The sequence below is a fragment of the Salvelinus namaycush genome, chromosome 18, assembly GCF_016432855.1.
Source record: "Salvelinus namaycush isolate Seneca chromosome 18, SaNama_1.0, whole genome shotgun sequence".
NCBI classification, from domain to species: domain Eukaryota; kingdom Metazoa; phylum Chordata; class Actinopteri; order Salmoniformes; family Salmonidae; genus Salvelinus; species Salvelinus namaycush.
In genome coordinates, this window is record NC_052324.1 from 14,787,660 (window position 1) to 14,802,737 (window position 15,078).

At 42.5% G+C, this 15,078-nt stretch overlaps 1 protein-coding gene across 1 annotated transcript; it reads right to left on the reverse strand.

Annotated features, from left to right (window-relative positions):
* Positions 1–8,380: 8,380 nt before the first annotated feature.
* On the reverse strand, positions 8,381–14,496 carry LOC120063123 (endoplasmic reticulum mannosyl-oligosaccharide 1,2-alpha-mannosidase-like). The gene is made up of 14 exons (XM_039013301.1): positions 14,245–14,496; positions 13,371–13,514; positions 12,717–12,825; positions 12,504–12,619; positions 12,263–12,381; positions 11,956–12,068; positions 11,551–11,730; positions 11,302–11,450; positions 10,874–11,062; positions 10,511–10,701; positions 9,662–9,782; positions 9,344–9,538; positions 9,046–9,177; positions 8,381–8,792 (listed from the first exon to the last, which is right to left on the reverse strand). The coding sequence occupies exons 2-14, from the start codon at positions 13,491–13,493 to the stop codon at positions 8,586–8,588; spliced, it is 1,944 nt and encodes a 647-aa protein (XP_038869229.1). The 5' UTR covers positions 13,494–13,514; positions 14,245–14,496; the 3' UTR covers positions 8,381–8,585.
* Between the last annotated feature and the right edge of the window lie 582 nt (positions 14,497–15,078).

Sequence of the window (15,078 nt, forward strand, 5' to 3'; positions counted from 1 at the left end):
CCCTTCTTAAAATAAAGTGGTGACCCTAACTGACCTAAGACAGGGAATTCTTTACTATGATTAAATGTCAGGAATTGTGAAAACCTGAGTTTAAATGTATTTGGCTAAGGTGTATGTAAACTTCCGACTTCAACTGTATTCACAGTATTATGAATGAATTGTGGTTTATTTGGTAGCATTTCGTAGTGTGACCGATTTGACTAATTGCATTAGTACTGTACAAAGTTAGAGGTGTGCTATTTGATAGATCCCCCCGCTCCCCCTACCTTGGGCTTCCAGTGGGGAGATCTGAGGTCAACCTACCCCAGTCCCCATCTCGTACTTCTGAGTGCATATTATGGTCCATAGACCAAGTCCATATTATGGCAAGAACAGCTCAAATAAGCAAAGAGAAACGACAGTCCATCATTACAATAAGACATGAAGGTCAGTCAATCCGGAACATTTCAAGATCTTTGAAAGTTTCTTCAAGTGCAGTCGCAAAAACCATCAAGCGCCATTATAAAACTGGCTCTCATGAGGACCGCCACAGGAAAGGAAGACCCAGAGTTACCTCTGCTGCAGAGGATAAGTTCATTAGAGTTAACTGCACCTCAGATTGCAGCCCAAATAAATGCTTCACAGAGTTCACAAGTAACAGACACATCTCAACATCAACTGTTCAGAGGAGACTGCGGGAATCAGGCATTCATGGTCGAAATGCTGCAAAGAAACCACTACTAAAGAACACCAATAAGAAAAAGAGACTTGCTTGGGCCAAGAAACATGAGCAATGGACAATAGACCGGTGGAAATCTGTCCTTTGGTCTGATGAGTCCAAATGTGAGATTTTTGGTTCCAACCGCCGTGTCTTTGTGAGACGCAGAGTAGGTGAACGGATGATCTCCGCATGTGTGGTTCCCTCTGTGAAGCATGGAGGAGGAGGTGTGATGGTGCTTTGCTGGTGACACTGTCTGTGATTTATTTAGAATTCAAGGCACAGTTACGCAGCATGGCTACCACAGCATTCTGCAGCAATACGCCATCCCATCTGGTTTGCCCTTAGTGTGACTATCATTTGTTTTTCATCAGGATATTGACCCAACGCACCTCCAGGCTGTGTAAGGACTATTTGACTAAGAAGGCGAGTGATGGAGTGCTGCATCAGATGACCTAGGGCCTCATTTATAAAACTGATCCATTTTGATCTTAAGTATGACTTACGCAGAAAACTACGTATAGGTAGTTATTTATAAAACATTACTTTGACGTGGAAACGATCTTATCTCTATGCCAAGTCTCGACCTGACGTGAGTGATTTCCCTGCTGGTTATGTATGGCTATTCTTTTTTTCCCTTGCAGTTTAAGGTCAGACCATTAATTTTTCACATCAGCTACAGTTCTGTCGTGCTGCCCCACCTCGTTCACTGCAGCGGCGACACACTCCCAAGCTACCTGTTTTGGCTTTCTTTGTCAACCCACTATTTAATTCACTGAATAATACATGTTGCCTGTCTTCAATCTCCTCTACCATCGCCGTGGTCTCGTCTTCCAAAAAGTTTGCTTTTCTCTTTTGGTCCATGGCTATTCCTGACTAAATCCTCATTTGTGCTAGCATTCTATAAGGGGAAATCGCTGACTGTAATGCACGTTCAGGTGCCGTCAATTTTAAGTTAATTTGAGATTTATATGATCACAGGTGCGTAAGTTACAAATGGGCTTCTTATAACCTGTGTAAGCAAGGTTTTTTATGCTCAGTATCTTTTATAAATCGAACGTAAGCACACTGTCGGAAATTATCTCACAACTAAGTTCTAGTATTTTTTTAATAAATGAGGCCCCTGGCCTCCACAATCACCCAATCACCCAACCTCAACCCAATTGAGTCGTTTGGGAGGAGTTCGACCGCAGAGTGAAGGAAAAGGAGCCAATAAGCATTCAGCATATGTGGGAACTCCTTCAAGACTGTTGGAAAAGCATTCCAGGTGAAGCTGGTTGAGAGAATGCCAAGACTGCGCAAAGCTGTTATCAAGGCAAAAGGTGGCTACTTTGAAGACTCTCAAATATTAAATATATTTTGATTTGTTTACCACTTTTTAAGATTCCATATGTTATTTCAGAGTTGTGATATGTTCACTATTATCCTCTCTCTAAGCACCCTCTGTGACTTCTAGGAAGATTTTAACCCACAAAACCCCAACTATTCTCCAAGTTTTCACCATTTTAAAGCTTTGGTTATTTTGTTGCTTTGACAACGTCATTTCTGAAGATCATTATTTATTTGATGAGATTAGTAATCAATTTAAGGTCCAAAAACCCTCCCTCGTTTTAAAGGGGCAGTGCAGTCAAAAATGGGATGTTAGTTCTTTAAAAATATACACTGCTCAAAAAAATAAAGGGAACACTAAAATAACACATCCTAGATCTGAATGAATGAAATATTCTTATTAAATACTTTTTTCTTTACATAGGTGAATGTGCTGACAACAAAATCAGACAAAAATTATCAATGGAAATCAAATTTATCAACCCATGGAGGTCTGGATTTGGAGTCACACTCAAAATTAAAGTGGAAAACCACACTACAGGCTGATCCAACTTTGATGTAATGTCCTTAAAACAAGTCAAAATGAGGCTCAGTAGTGTGTGTGGCCTCCACGTGCCTGTATGACCTCCCTACAACGCCTGGGCATGCTCCTGATGAGGTGGCGGATGGTCTCCTGAGGCATCTCCTTCCAGACCTGGACTAAAGCATCTGCCAACTCCTGGACAGTCTGTGGTGCAACGTGGCGTTGGTGGATGGAGCGAGACATGATGTCCCAGATGTACTCAATTGGATTCAGGTCTGGGGAACGGGAGGGCCAGTCCATAGCATCAATGCCTTCCTCTTGCAGGAACTGCTGACACACTCCAGCCACATGAGGTCTAGCATTGTCTTGCATTAGGAGAAACCCAGGGCCAACCGCACCAGCATATGGTCTCACAAGGGGTCTGAGGATCTCATCTCGGTACCTAATGGCAGTCAGGCTACCTCTGGCGAGCACATGGAGGGCTGTGCGTCCCCCCAAAGAAATGCCACCCCACACCATGACTGACCCACCACCAATCCGGTCATGCTGGAGGATGTTGCAGGCAGCAGAACGTTCTCCACGGCGTCTCCAGACTCTGTCACGTCTGTCACGTGCTCAGTGTGAACCTGCTTTCATCTGTGAAGAGCACAGGGCGCCAGTGGCGAATTTGCCAATCTTGGTGTTCTCTGGCAAATGCCAAACGTCCTGCACGGTGTTGGGCTGTAAGCACAACCCCCACCTGTGGACGTCGGGCCCTCATACCACCCTCATGGAGTCTGTTTCTGACCGTTTGAGCAGACACATGCACATTTGTGGCCTGCTGGAGGTCATTTTGCAGGGCTCTGGCAGTGCTCCTCCTGCTCAAATGTGGAGGTAGCGGTCCTGCTGCTGGTTTTTTGCCCTCCTACGGCCTCCTCCACGTCTCCTGATGTACTGGCCTGTCTCCTGGTAGCGCCTCCATGCTCTGGACACTACGCTGACAGACACAGCAAACCTTCTTGCCACAGCTCGCATTGATGTGCCATCCTGGATGAGCTGCACTACCTGAGCCACTTGTGTGGGTTGTAGACTCCGTCTCATGGTACCACTAGAGTGAAAGCATTCTAGTGAAAAGTGACCAAAACATCAGCCAGGAAGCATAGGAACTGAGAAGTGGTCTGTGGTCACCACCTGCAGAACCACTCCTTTATTGGGGGTGTCTTGCTAATTGCCTATAATTTCCACCTTTTGTCTATTCCATTTGCACAACAGCATGTGAAATTTATTGTCAATCAGTGTTGCTTCCTAAGTGGACAGTTTGATTTCACAGAAGTGTGATTGACTTGGAGTTACATTGTGTTGTTTAAGTGTTCCCTTTATTTTTTTGAGCAGTGTATATATTTCCACACTATGAGGTTGAATTAACACTCTGAAATTGTGAAAATGATAACACCATTTTTGAAGAAAAACCCCCCCCCTGGAATTTCAGCCTGTTCAGGTGGGATGGATTTTTTGGCCCACAGCATGACATCACAATCTGATTATTCTGACCAATGACCACTTATCTTTTATTTGCATATGTAACCTCCTTCTTTAAATGGGTAAGCAGGGTAGGCTATAGAGCTTAGACGATCCTATCCGCTAATCAGAGCTGTGTATGTAAATCTATTTAACTTTGTATCAGCACGCCCACACGATCAGACTGAGCATTTTAAGTCATCAACCCTGTTACTTTATTTGGCACTTAATAGGCACTTACTATAGTCTTTTTTAAATTCTTGAGATGACAACTGTTTGGTGGAATGACCCTGCTGCCTTGCTCATTTCAACATCATCTGAAATTCCCATGCAGTACACATGGCTTGCTTCTAGAACACTTGGCTGTAATGTCACCCTAGTCTGCTTGATTTTTCCATAGTATGGTTTCTTCAGTGATGTTTTGTTCTTTATGTTTCTGTTCTTTGTTGCCTTGATCAGCCCTCTCCACAGCCAGCAACATTATTTTCTCCAATGGAGATCTGGACACATGGGCAAATGGAATGGTAAGATATGAATAAAATGTGTATGATTTTTGTTCTGTAGGTGAGAAAGTCCTTAAGCTCATCACTGATTGCAGAGGGGGCTCATCATTTGGATTTTAGGTGAGAGAACGTGTCATTCGAAATCACACTTGACTTTCTTCCATTCCACAATCAACTACTGTAAATTCAAACAGTTTACAATTATTTACTCTAGAATATTAATTTAGTATTTTATAAGCTACCACCACTGGCATGGTTTCAATTCAATGCTAATATTATCCCATGCGATCTTACTTCCCAGAGAGGCCAATGACGCTGATCCGGCATCTGTTATAAAGGCCTGTAAGATGGAGTCAGATACCATCGCCTAGTGGGTGAAAATGGAGGGGGGAGAAATACTGATGAAATGACCTCGACATGGATTGTAATGATCAAGTGACAGAATTGTGACACATGTTCTATAAAGTGTTTTAATGTTGACATTTATACAAAATTAAAGCTGGTCCATGGTTTAATAAAACTAAGTGACATGATTCATAACACATTTTGAAAGGTCATGACTTAAAAACCGTTCACAGACCCAGAAACACTGGTCCCATTAGCTCCCAGCCCTTGGTTTAGCATGTTCATGCCCAAGTTGAAAGAGATTTAAATCAAGACATGGGTGTACTACTTTCCATCTGAGTCACTGGTGTTGCGGTCTCATCACACGGGCTGTTCCAAAATACAGTGTTGCAAATGTCATAGGCGCATAGTTGAATTGAAATGGAGAGATTCTGACCAATGTGTAACATTGACTGCAAATGTTTACAATATGCAAGAAAAATACAATAACTTATATTTCTTATTTTGCCTTGAGATCCCAGGTGGGTATATGGCATTAGCAGTTTGAAATAAAATGGTCCTCCACAGCTTGAGGGAATCAGAACAGCAGCAGACGTGATTAACCAAGACAGTATTAACACGCTGTTGACCTTGGTTAGCTAACAGCTGACTTCAGATGCTGTATCAAAAACTCCAATAGTCCTTAGTTTACATTGTTATAAAACATGGCTTAGGGAAATGGCTTATTTTGTCAATCCTCACAGAATGATGTGTAGATTCATTCCAGATATTGTAATAACCAGGATATCTTTGGTTTATAAAAGTTTAGAATCCATTTTGAGAAACATAACAGTTCTAAAAAAGGAATCTGAAATCCAACCAGCAGTATATCAACTGATCAGAAATGTGAAAGAGGAATAGCAAGCAGAGCCCTTATTCGTGATATGTACTATAAGTGCATGCAGTTTGAAAGTTACGGAAGTACATCCAGCAAATGGTTGAAAGACTGTTGGAAAATGACATTCCTTATTCCACACCATGAATATGTAAAACAAAAATCTACCCACATTTCCATAACAAAACAGCAATTTATGAATGATGTCAAAATAGTTTCATAAGGTTAACCAGAGCAGCGTTGAAGGCACAAGTGAAACAACAGTGAAGGAGGAGAGCGCTGAACATTCAAATTGGGAAGAAAACTACAATCTCACACTATACACCTAGGATGTTGAATTGCGTCTCAAACGTTTAAATAAAATACCACTACAAATAGAATCACGAGAGTGAAAATGTACATATTACATTCCCAATAGATATTTACAGGAATGATGGTGAAGTATGGGAGTTACAACCTATCCAGATATACAGTGCCTTCAGAAAGTAGTCACACTCCGACTTTCCCCACATTTTGTTGGTTTACAGTTTAAAATGTTGAGTCAAGTATTCAACCCCTTTGTTATGGCAAGCCTGAATAAGTTCAGGGGTAAACATTTGCTTAACAAGTCACATAAGTTGCATGGACTCACTTTGTGTGCAATAATTGTTTAACATGATTACCTCATCTCTGTACCCCACACATGCAATTATCTGTAAGGTCCCTCAGTCAAACAGTGAATTTCAAACAGATTCAACCACAAAGACTAGAGGTTTTCCAATGCTGCGCAAAGAAGGGCACCTATTGATAGATGGGTAAAAAAACAGACATTGAATATCTCTTTGAGCATGGTGAAGTGATTACACTATAAATGGTATACAAAAACACCCAGTCAAAACAAAGATACACTTCATATTTTCAAGCATGGTGGTGGCTGCGTCATGTTATGGGTATGCTTGTCAATGGCAAGAACTAGGGAGTTAATGATCAAAAAAACAGAATAGAGCTAACACAGGCAAAATCCTAGTGGAAAACCTGGTTCAGTCTGCTTTCCAACAGACACTGGGAGACAAATTCACCTTTAACCAGGACAATAACCTAAAACAAGGCCAAATAAATCACATTTTATTGGTCACATACATGTGTTCAGCAGATGTTATTGCAAGTGTAGCTAAATACACACTGGAGTTGCTCAGCAAGATTACATTGAATGTTCCTGAGTGGCCAAGTTACAGTTTTGACTTAAAATCAGCTTGAAAGTCTATGGCAAGACTTGAAAATGGATGTCTAGCAATGTTCAACAACCAACTTGAGAGCTTGAAGAATTTTGAAAATAATAATGTGCAAATATTGTACAACCCAGGTGTGCAAAGCTCTTAAAGACTTAACCAGAAAGACTCACAGCTGTAATCGCTGCCAAAGGTGATTCTAACATGTATTGACTCAGGGGTGTGAATACTTACGTATTACATTTCTTTATAAATTTGCTAAAAACATGGTTTTCACTTTGTCATTTTGAGGTATTTTGTGTAGATGGGTGAGAGAATACATTTATTTAATCAATTTTGAATTCAGACTGCAACAACAAATTGTGGAATAAGTCAAGTGGTATGAATACTTTCTGAAGGCACTGTAGTATACCACAATACACTACAAATTAATTCAAATGATACTAACAAAATTCATCTTAAATCTCACAAACATTTGTAAAACTAAAACTACCTAAATGTCCACTCCAACTTACACTAGTTTGACCCCACAACAAAGGAAAGCATGACAAATAAGTAAAACGTAACATTCATTAAATATAATAGCAGCTGAGTCAGTCAAATTCAAAACACAAGGAAATTAAACAATAAGTGCTTGCAGTCCCCATACACAAAAAGGTTCACAGTATGCAATTAAAATCAGACTATTCTATGCCTGACATGACGGTATAAACCATTTCTTAAGAATGCGATCAAGAGACCGGAGAGTCAGAGGATCCAGGGACACAGAATGTTTTATCACAATACTTGGTCATTTACTGTAAACCCACATACATTTTTTATGAATACTACAGTACATACTATAGAATTCCATAGTAAGCGGTAGTATACTATACACTGTAGTATCCCTCAACTATGTGTAGTACTTACTATAGAATGTTCTAGTAAATACTACTGTTTTCCTTTACTGCAGTGTTTATAATATAGTTAACTGTAAATACTACAGTATACACTACAGTGATTTAAACCATAGTATACTATAGACTTTCTTCATGTGGGAAGTCCATGATAGGGGGTGTCACTTGTCACTCAGTGCTGTATTCTGTCAAACTAGCACTTCCTCTCAGGCTGCTGCTGCCTCCAATTTAGGCACAACTTGGAGTCCAGTCACGCTCATATCTTTCTCTAGTGTTGGTGTACAAAATGACCATGATGAGCCAAGGACATAGCTTGGCTGCCTCATGTTTTCCACTCTTCCTTCAGAGTAAACAACTGTCATTATCAGAGGATAGACAGGCCCCCTCAGCAGCAATGTGGCGAGAACAGACAAAGATAACAAAATATATATCAAAGCTACTATGCTTCAATCTCACCCCAACACTGCTACTACCCCCCCCCCCCCCCCCCCCCCCCCCCCCCCCCCCCTCACTTTTTAAACAAACAATGAATTCTGGCTTTTAAAAATAGGCATTTCTCCCAGAGTTTTCAATTTAGGAGAGGGTAAACCAACCCAAATTTGAGTCACTGAGATATACAATAAGGAATAACAAGATATATTGGTGTTAGCCAAGCCCTGAGCTGTGATGTATTACTGTATGTGTGCTTCATGTTGACTTGCCCTGTGTATCTCTCACTGTGCAGTGGGCCAGATGGGCAGGGGGTGAGCCTCTGTGTTGAACACATACTTGTCCAGACTGAGCAGCTCCGGGTCATCTGAGAACAGCAGGTAGAAGTATTTGAGAGTCTCCCCCAGGAAGAAACTCTCCATCTTGTCCCGGGGGCTGGGGTACTCTGGGTCCCGGACGTTGTTGATGGACGTGTAGCCACCAGTAGAAACCTGGTGAGACACACATGTTATTATGTTATCACATGTTGTTATCACACGTTATTATAAGAAGGATGCGTAACGTCTGAGGAATACTAACTCAATTAACACATACGGATTCATCACTCACTTTAACAATGCATTTCTCAGTAGCCTGGTTCCAGATGACTCCTATTGTCATGCCAAACAGATCTGGGACCAGGCCGGTTCATTTACTTACAGTATTTACAGTAGTCTAGGCTGGTTAGTGACTGTGCTCGCTCACCTTGGTATACTTGTTAAAGTTCTGGAGGATCTCCCAGCCCCAGTCCCTGTACTTCCGGTCTTTAGTGAACCTGTACAGATAGAACAAGCTCTCCACCGTCTCAGGGCGCAGGAGGTTGTGTCTGTCTGCAAGCTGAAGCAATGACACACACACGAGAAACAATCATATCAATTGCATAAAAAGAAAACCATACACTTCACAACAGTGAAATAAATAGTCAGGAACCAAATAGCACTTCAGTTGGGTATTGATCACAACCATATCTCTGCTGTGAGTGTTGTTCAGAGCGCACCCCTACCTTCACGTCTACATCTCCGATGCTGCCCTCGTGCATGTTAAAGTGGACAATCTCAGGGCTCAGGCCAGTCTCCATCTGGGCATACATCTGGTAGCAGGTCTCCATCAGCTGCTTGGCCAGCTCCATGTGTTCGGCTGGCAGGCCGTGGTGGGCCCCTAGAGCCAGGGTCCCAGGGAGGAAACACACCAGGTGGTCCTGACATAGGGGGGGGGGGGGGGGGGGTCAGTGGAGAACGACCATGTCCATGTTACACAATCTAGAGAAAACAACAGCTTTTTCAACACACACTCATCTGGTGTGCATAGTCCGTATCCTAACCATTTTGGGGCTGAACCTGCCATGAGAAAGCTCCCCTACGAAGGTCAGCCTGTTCGGAGAGGACTTCTTCAGCAGGTTCTTCTTCACTCCCTCCAGGGCCTGCAGGTAATCCTCCAGCAACCTGAGGAACACACAGCCACAGCTTTACAGCCAAGCACATCCGTTTATTTGTACTGCTCTGTATAACACAACACTGCTTTGACTGAAAGGAATATGGTCTATAACTACACAAATACTGAGAAGCATAGTCAGCTTAATGGTACTTGCGTAGTTCTGTTATTTTATACGTGTCCCATAGAATCCACAACACCAACTGATACAGCACTGAGCCAAGAAAAAACAAAGAACTACTTTAAAACCCAGTACAATAACTAAATCTGTCCTCAAGCTGTGCTGGGTCTGAGAGAGCTGTTCCAACTGAGGATACATGGTTTATAAAGCAGCTCTGAAGACCTAGTTGTGCATGAAGTTCAGCAAATATCACCAGACAGAGTCATGAATATTTCAGTCTTATGCACAGCCTGATACGACATACAGCTGTTCCTCCACATCCACACAGCTTGTCCAGCACGGCAGGTAACAGAGAGACTTGGGCTGTTTAAGTAATCTCAGTTACATCAGGGGAGGGACAGCTCTGAGGAGATCAAGCTATGGGACTGTCAAAACATGACAGCAAGCTAGAGCCGGGACAACTCCGCTGCCTGCCCCCAGTACTTAGCAGGGAGCCTAGACAAGATCAGTAGGACCTGAGTGGCTAGACCTGACTCAGAGAATTAGCGTCAGCCTAAACCTCATATACAGCCTTGAGAAAAGTAGACCGGAAAGTGTTTGGAAAAGAGTTTGACTCACGCCGTCTCCTTCTTGCCTCCCTGGATCCACTGTTTGAGGAGGTATTCGTAGTAGCTGTCTGCCCGTGCACCCAGCGTGAACATCCCCAAATGGGTGAACTGGCCGCTGTTGGTGTTGATGAACATGGGGACGAGGCCATCCTGCTTCCCCTCCAACTTGTGGACTTTCTGCATGACCTCGTCCACTGCAGCCTGTAGAAGAAGGGGATGGAGAAAGTCAGTTAAATGTCGTCAGAGATGATTGATGGAGTGCTGTATAAATCAAACCTGACGTCAAATCGAGTCCTGCCATTGGAACATTGCTTTTGAGTGTTGGTATGAATATTACCAACAGATCCTGATACTGTGTTGTGGCTTGGTTTACCTGGTAGCGTGTGTCCTGAGTGAGGCGACTCAGCTCCCTAAATTCCAGCTGGATGCTGGTGACCTCCGCAACAGTGCTGTCCGACGTCCATCGAGGGGGATGGGCCGTACCCTTCCCAATGTTCACATCTGAGTAAGGGATCTTGGACGGGGTGTTGAAGGCAGGCATTAACCTCGTTCCTATATCTTTCTGCAAGGTCATCAAAAAAAGAAAACAGAATCAATATTGGTTTTCTTAAATCAGACCCCCTTCTCCCACAGATTTTTTTCTTAATTTCAGGAATTAATTTATATGACCAGCAGCAGCATTAGCAGCAGTCTATGAAAGGGTCTTTGAGAGGCAGAGGGACTGGAGGAGGAAGTGCCAGAGGCCCAGCAGCAGAAACTGTAAGTGCCAGCTCTCTATAGGTCTCCCTGTACGTGACTCACAGCCTTGTCCAGGAACAGAATGTCTCCAGTCAGATGGTAAGTGCTCAGCAAGCCGCCCAGGATACGGATGGTGCTCTCAAACAGGTTCACATCCACGTTTTTATTAAAGGACAGCTCTGTGGACACCCAGGTCTTAGCCTCCTCAAACTCTGTCCAAAAGAGGGCAAGCAACTTTAGTGGTCTAAGTCCATGAAAACTCTGATACAGAAGGTATATAGAAAAGCTGGATCATGAATGTACTGTAGGTACCTTTTTTGAGGTTGAGGATCCACATTGTGTCCAGTGCATCAATTAGGGTCAAGCCTAGGCCAAACCACTCTCCATAGGACTTAGACATGGGCCTCAGCTCATCTTTCCCCCAGGCAAACTCTTTGTAGCCCTTCCATGCATGTCTGAAAGCATCACGTACTGCCTCAAGCCTATCGACTTCTGAAACACACGCACGCCAAGATAATAGGCTACCATCCAAGTCCGTTCCAGAATTATGAATTCATTACTTCTATTTAAGTCTCTTTCAGGCCATGCACACATCAAACTCAACGTGTGGTTAATAAACTCAGCTGTTGTTCATGGTCATGAAGGGGGCTATGGAGGGTTTGAGCAGAGAGAGAGAGAGAGAGAGAGAGACAGTAGAGGCAGAAACATGGCAAAGACCTGGCTCCTTGTGTGAATGGCCCTCTTGCTCAACCGCTGGGACATCCACCTTGTTCGCTGCTTCCTTGGCAGTTCCTCTTTCAGTGGCTTGGTCCATCATGGCCACACGCCAGCTGAAAAAACACATAGGGATCAGTCAAGATGAGAACACCAGAAAACATGTTTATATTTGCTTGGAATCGAGTTGTATATTTTATTCAGATTACGCATCACAATCCACTTCTCTAACCCATGCAATAAAGGTGTATCAGTATGTTGTTATCAATCAGTCCATCAGTTCTCTCCACTGATTAGAGACTAGTCTTACTTTACAAGTGGCTTCTCTCCCTCCTCTTTCTCCACCTGGGTATCTGACACGTTCCCTTTCTTTTGCAGTCGGTTCTGTAGGCTGGGTGGCCCCCGCTTGTGGGCTGCCCTCTTCTGCTTCTGAAGGAAGAGACATGATAAAGGGAGGGAAGAGCTTTACTTACTGGATGTTTCAATCCACATATTTTGTCATAGTCAAAGGTTGGCTTTAGTAGTAAAGCAGAGGAGTGGAATGTACCAACCTCTGAAGGTGACTCTGGTACTAGCGGTCGGTTCAGTTTGTCCAACTCAGGTTGGACCTCATGGATGACAGGTTTCAGAGCATGGTCCCCTTCCTCCTTCGCAACAACAGTAAGGCCTGGGGAGGAAGCAGAGGGGAGAATGCTCAGTCTCTGGTGCCTCAGGAACAGTCACCACCATACATTATAACAATTCAATTTTTTTGCTGACCTTACCTCGGAAATGTTCTGTGACACTGGGATAAGTAGAAATCCCACAAACTAACATGAGAGCCACGGTGAAGAGGATTAGGTTGCGCTGCAATCTGGATAACCGTTTCCATTTCTGTGGATATATGGGTGCAATTTGGGTAAGAGAGAAAATGACAAAGCCGTAAGCACAGAGTGAATTAGACAAACACTCAGTTATAATTGACTGCGCTGGCTTGTCCGTCAGGAGAGACAAGTACACGATCAACAAGAAATACAGAAGAATCACTGAATGTCACACACAGTGTTACATGTCTGATCAACTGCGCCACTATAGTAACATGCTGCTACTATACAGAAGCACTGCAGTGTCGTATTCTTCTGAAAAACAACCACCATGGTGTCATACCTCTACTGACTAACAGTGACAGGTCTGAGCTACAGTCATTTCCTTTCTGAGTGGCTATCACATGATATTATGGTTATGATCACAATTATGTCTTGAGACATTTTTTTATTCAAGTTAGTAAACCATTAAAATGTCATGCCACATTTGAGGTATAAAACATTCAGTGCGATATGTCTTACAGCATATAAATAAACTGTAAATAGTGCATAATAAGTCATCGGATCAGTGTGTGAGATAAGTAAGTTGGTTGACTTCCTTCATCCATCCCTCACCCTCCAGCAGGACTGTCTTCTCCACTGTTTACTGTTATTATAGATGCCACTTCCTTGTCCAGTGAGGGTTAAAGACACAAAGTCCTCCCTTGATGGTGGGTGCATGTCTCCAGCCCACCCCATGGTGAAGTCATAGGCACAGTGCTAGAGGGGGAAAGTGGGCTGCCAATTAGAAATGACAGCAGATGCAATATATAGGCGACACATTACCTTCTCGGATACAAACTCAACTGTAGAGAGATGTGCTTTATTAGATCAAAACAGATTAAGTTACTTTTAATATTGAGGACACATGCATACATACATATATGGATCCCTTTGTTTTAATAGAGAAATAAAACAAAGCAATCTAGTTTCGTTTACATTTTGCTGCTGTCACTTATTGCAGCATGTTTGCCACTTGTCCTCACTATTGAAAATATTTCTTAAATTTTTTCCTAAACAGCTACTCGAAATACATGACTTTAGTTGTATAATACTGTTTGCCATCTGACGAGGAAGCCTGGAGGCTACTCACTCATGAGTCCTGGCGCAACAGCTGTTAATTACGATGTAAAACATCCGCGCCAACCTACATAATAATTTGCTGGCTGCCAATAAAACGTAGGCTAAAACTACAGACGTTGAATTTAGAAATACATTTCCTTTACATTTTAAACTACAATGTATCGTCTCTTGTGCTCTTCGGAGCTCCCAATTCCAATGTCCTGGATCTTGAGCGAGGCTTGACCGATTCACAGAGCGACTAGAGACCGAGGCATTACAAGGCCTACAGCCTAAAAACAAGCAGTTACACGAGTAAAGTCAATTTACTATAAACGATGAGCATGTCTTACAGGATAAACGCAAGTGTTTGTTTAAAATGATTGCATACCTCGAAGAGAATGATCCTCTACTCAACAGCAGCAGAAATGTCTATGCTCAGTGTCAGGAAAAAGTCATCTGAGCGAACAGAACAGAGGTAACTATGTCTGAGGACGATACATTGTAGCTATCGCCTTTCTCTCATGTCAACACTTCGCCCGATTAATTTCATGAAACATCATAGCTTCATTGGTAGTTATTTTTTCATTAATCTAATGTAGTCAAATCACATCGCTTTTTAATTGCTTTAAGTTTGAATTAAAATGGCTTATATTTTCCACTTGTTTGGATGCTTTTTGGGGAGGGGCAATACCAATGAATTATGAATAAATTAGTACAATACTTTAATTTATTCATATATTTCAGTTGAAACCCCAAAAATGTACTGGTATCTCATGTGCATATTACAAAACACGAGAGAATATGAATGAGATATATATCATTGAATGGATATTTAAAACACTTGAAGAAAAATGGCCAGCAAATAAATTAATTAAATCACACAATTTACAAACACACATCTTTAAGCAAAGATGAAACTGAGCAAAACTTTAAAGATACATTTGTCTCTGCCATTGAAGTTCCATAGCATGTTCAAAGCCTGCTGCATGCAATCCAGAATCAATTGTAAGCACATTATCAAGAGCAGCCACCACAAAGTCCCTCCTGGAGTATTTCCATTCGAATCAGAACTGTTTTTCACAGAACTGGGGAGTAATTTCTCCCTGGTCAAAGCTTCTCAGGTTGGGGTTCATGGTAGAATAAAGCCAGGTCAGGGTGTAAAATCATGTGGTAAATTGAGGAGGGACAAAGATAAGCCTCTAGCAGGGACATCATAATAAGG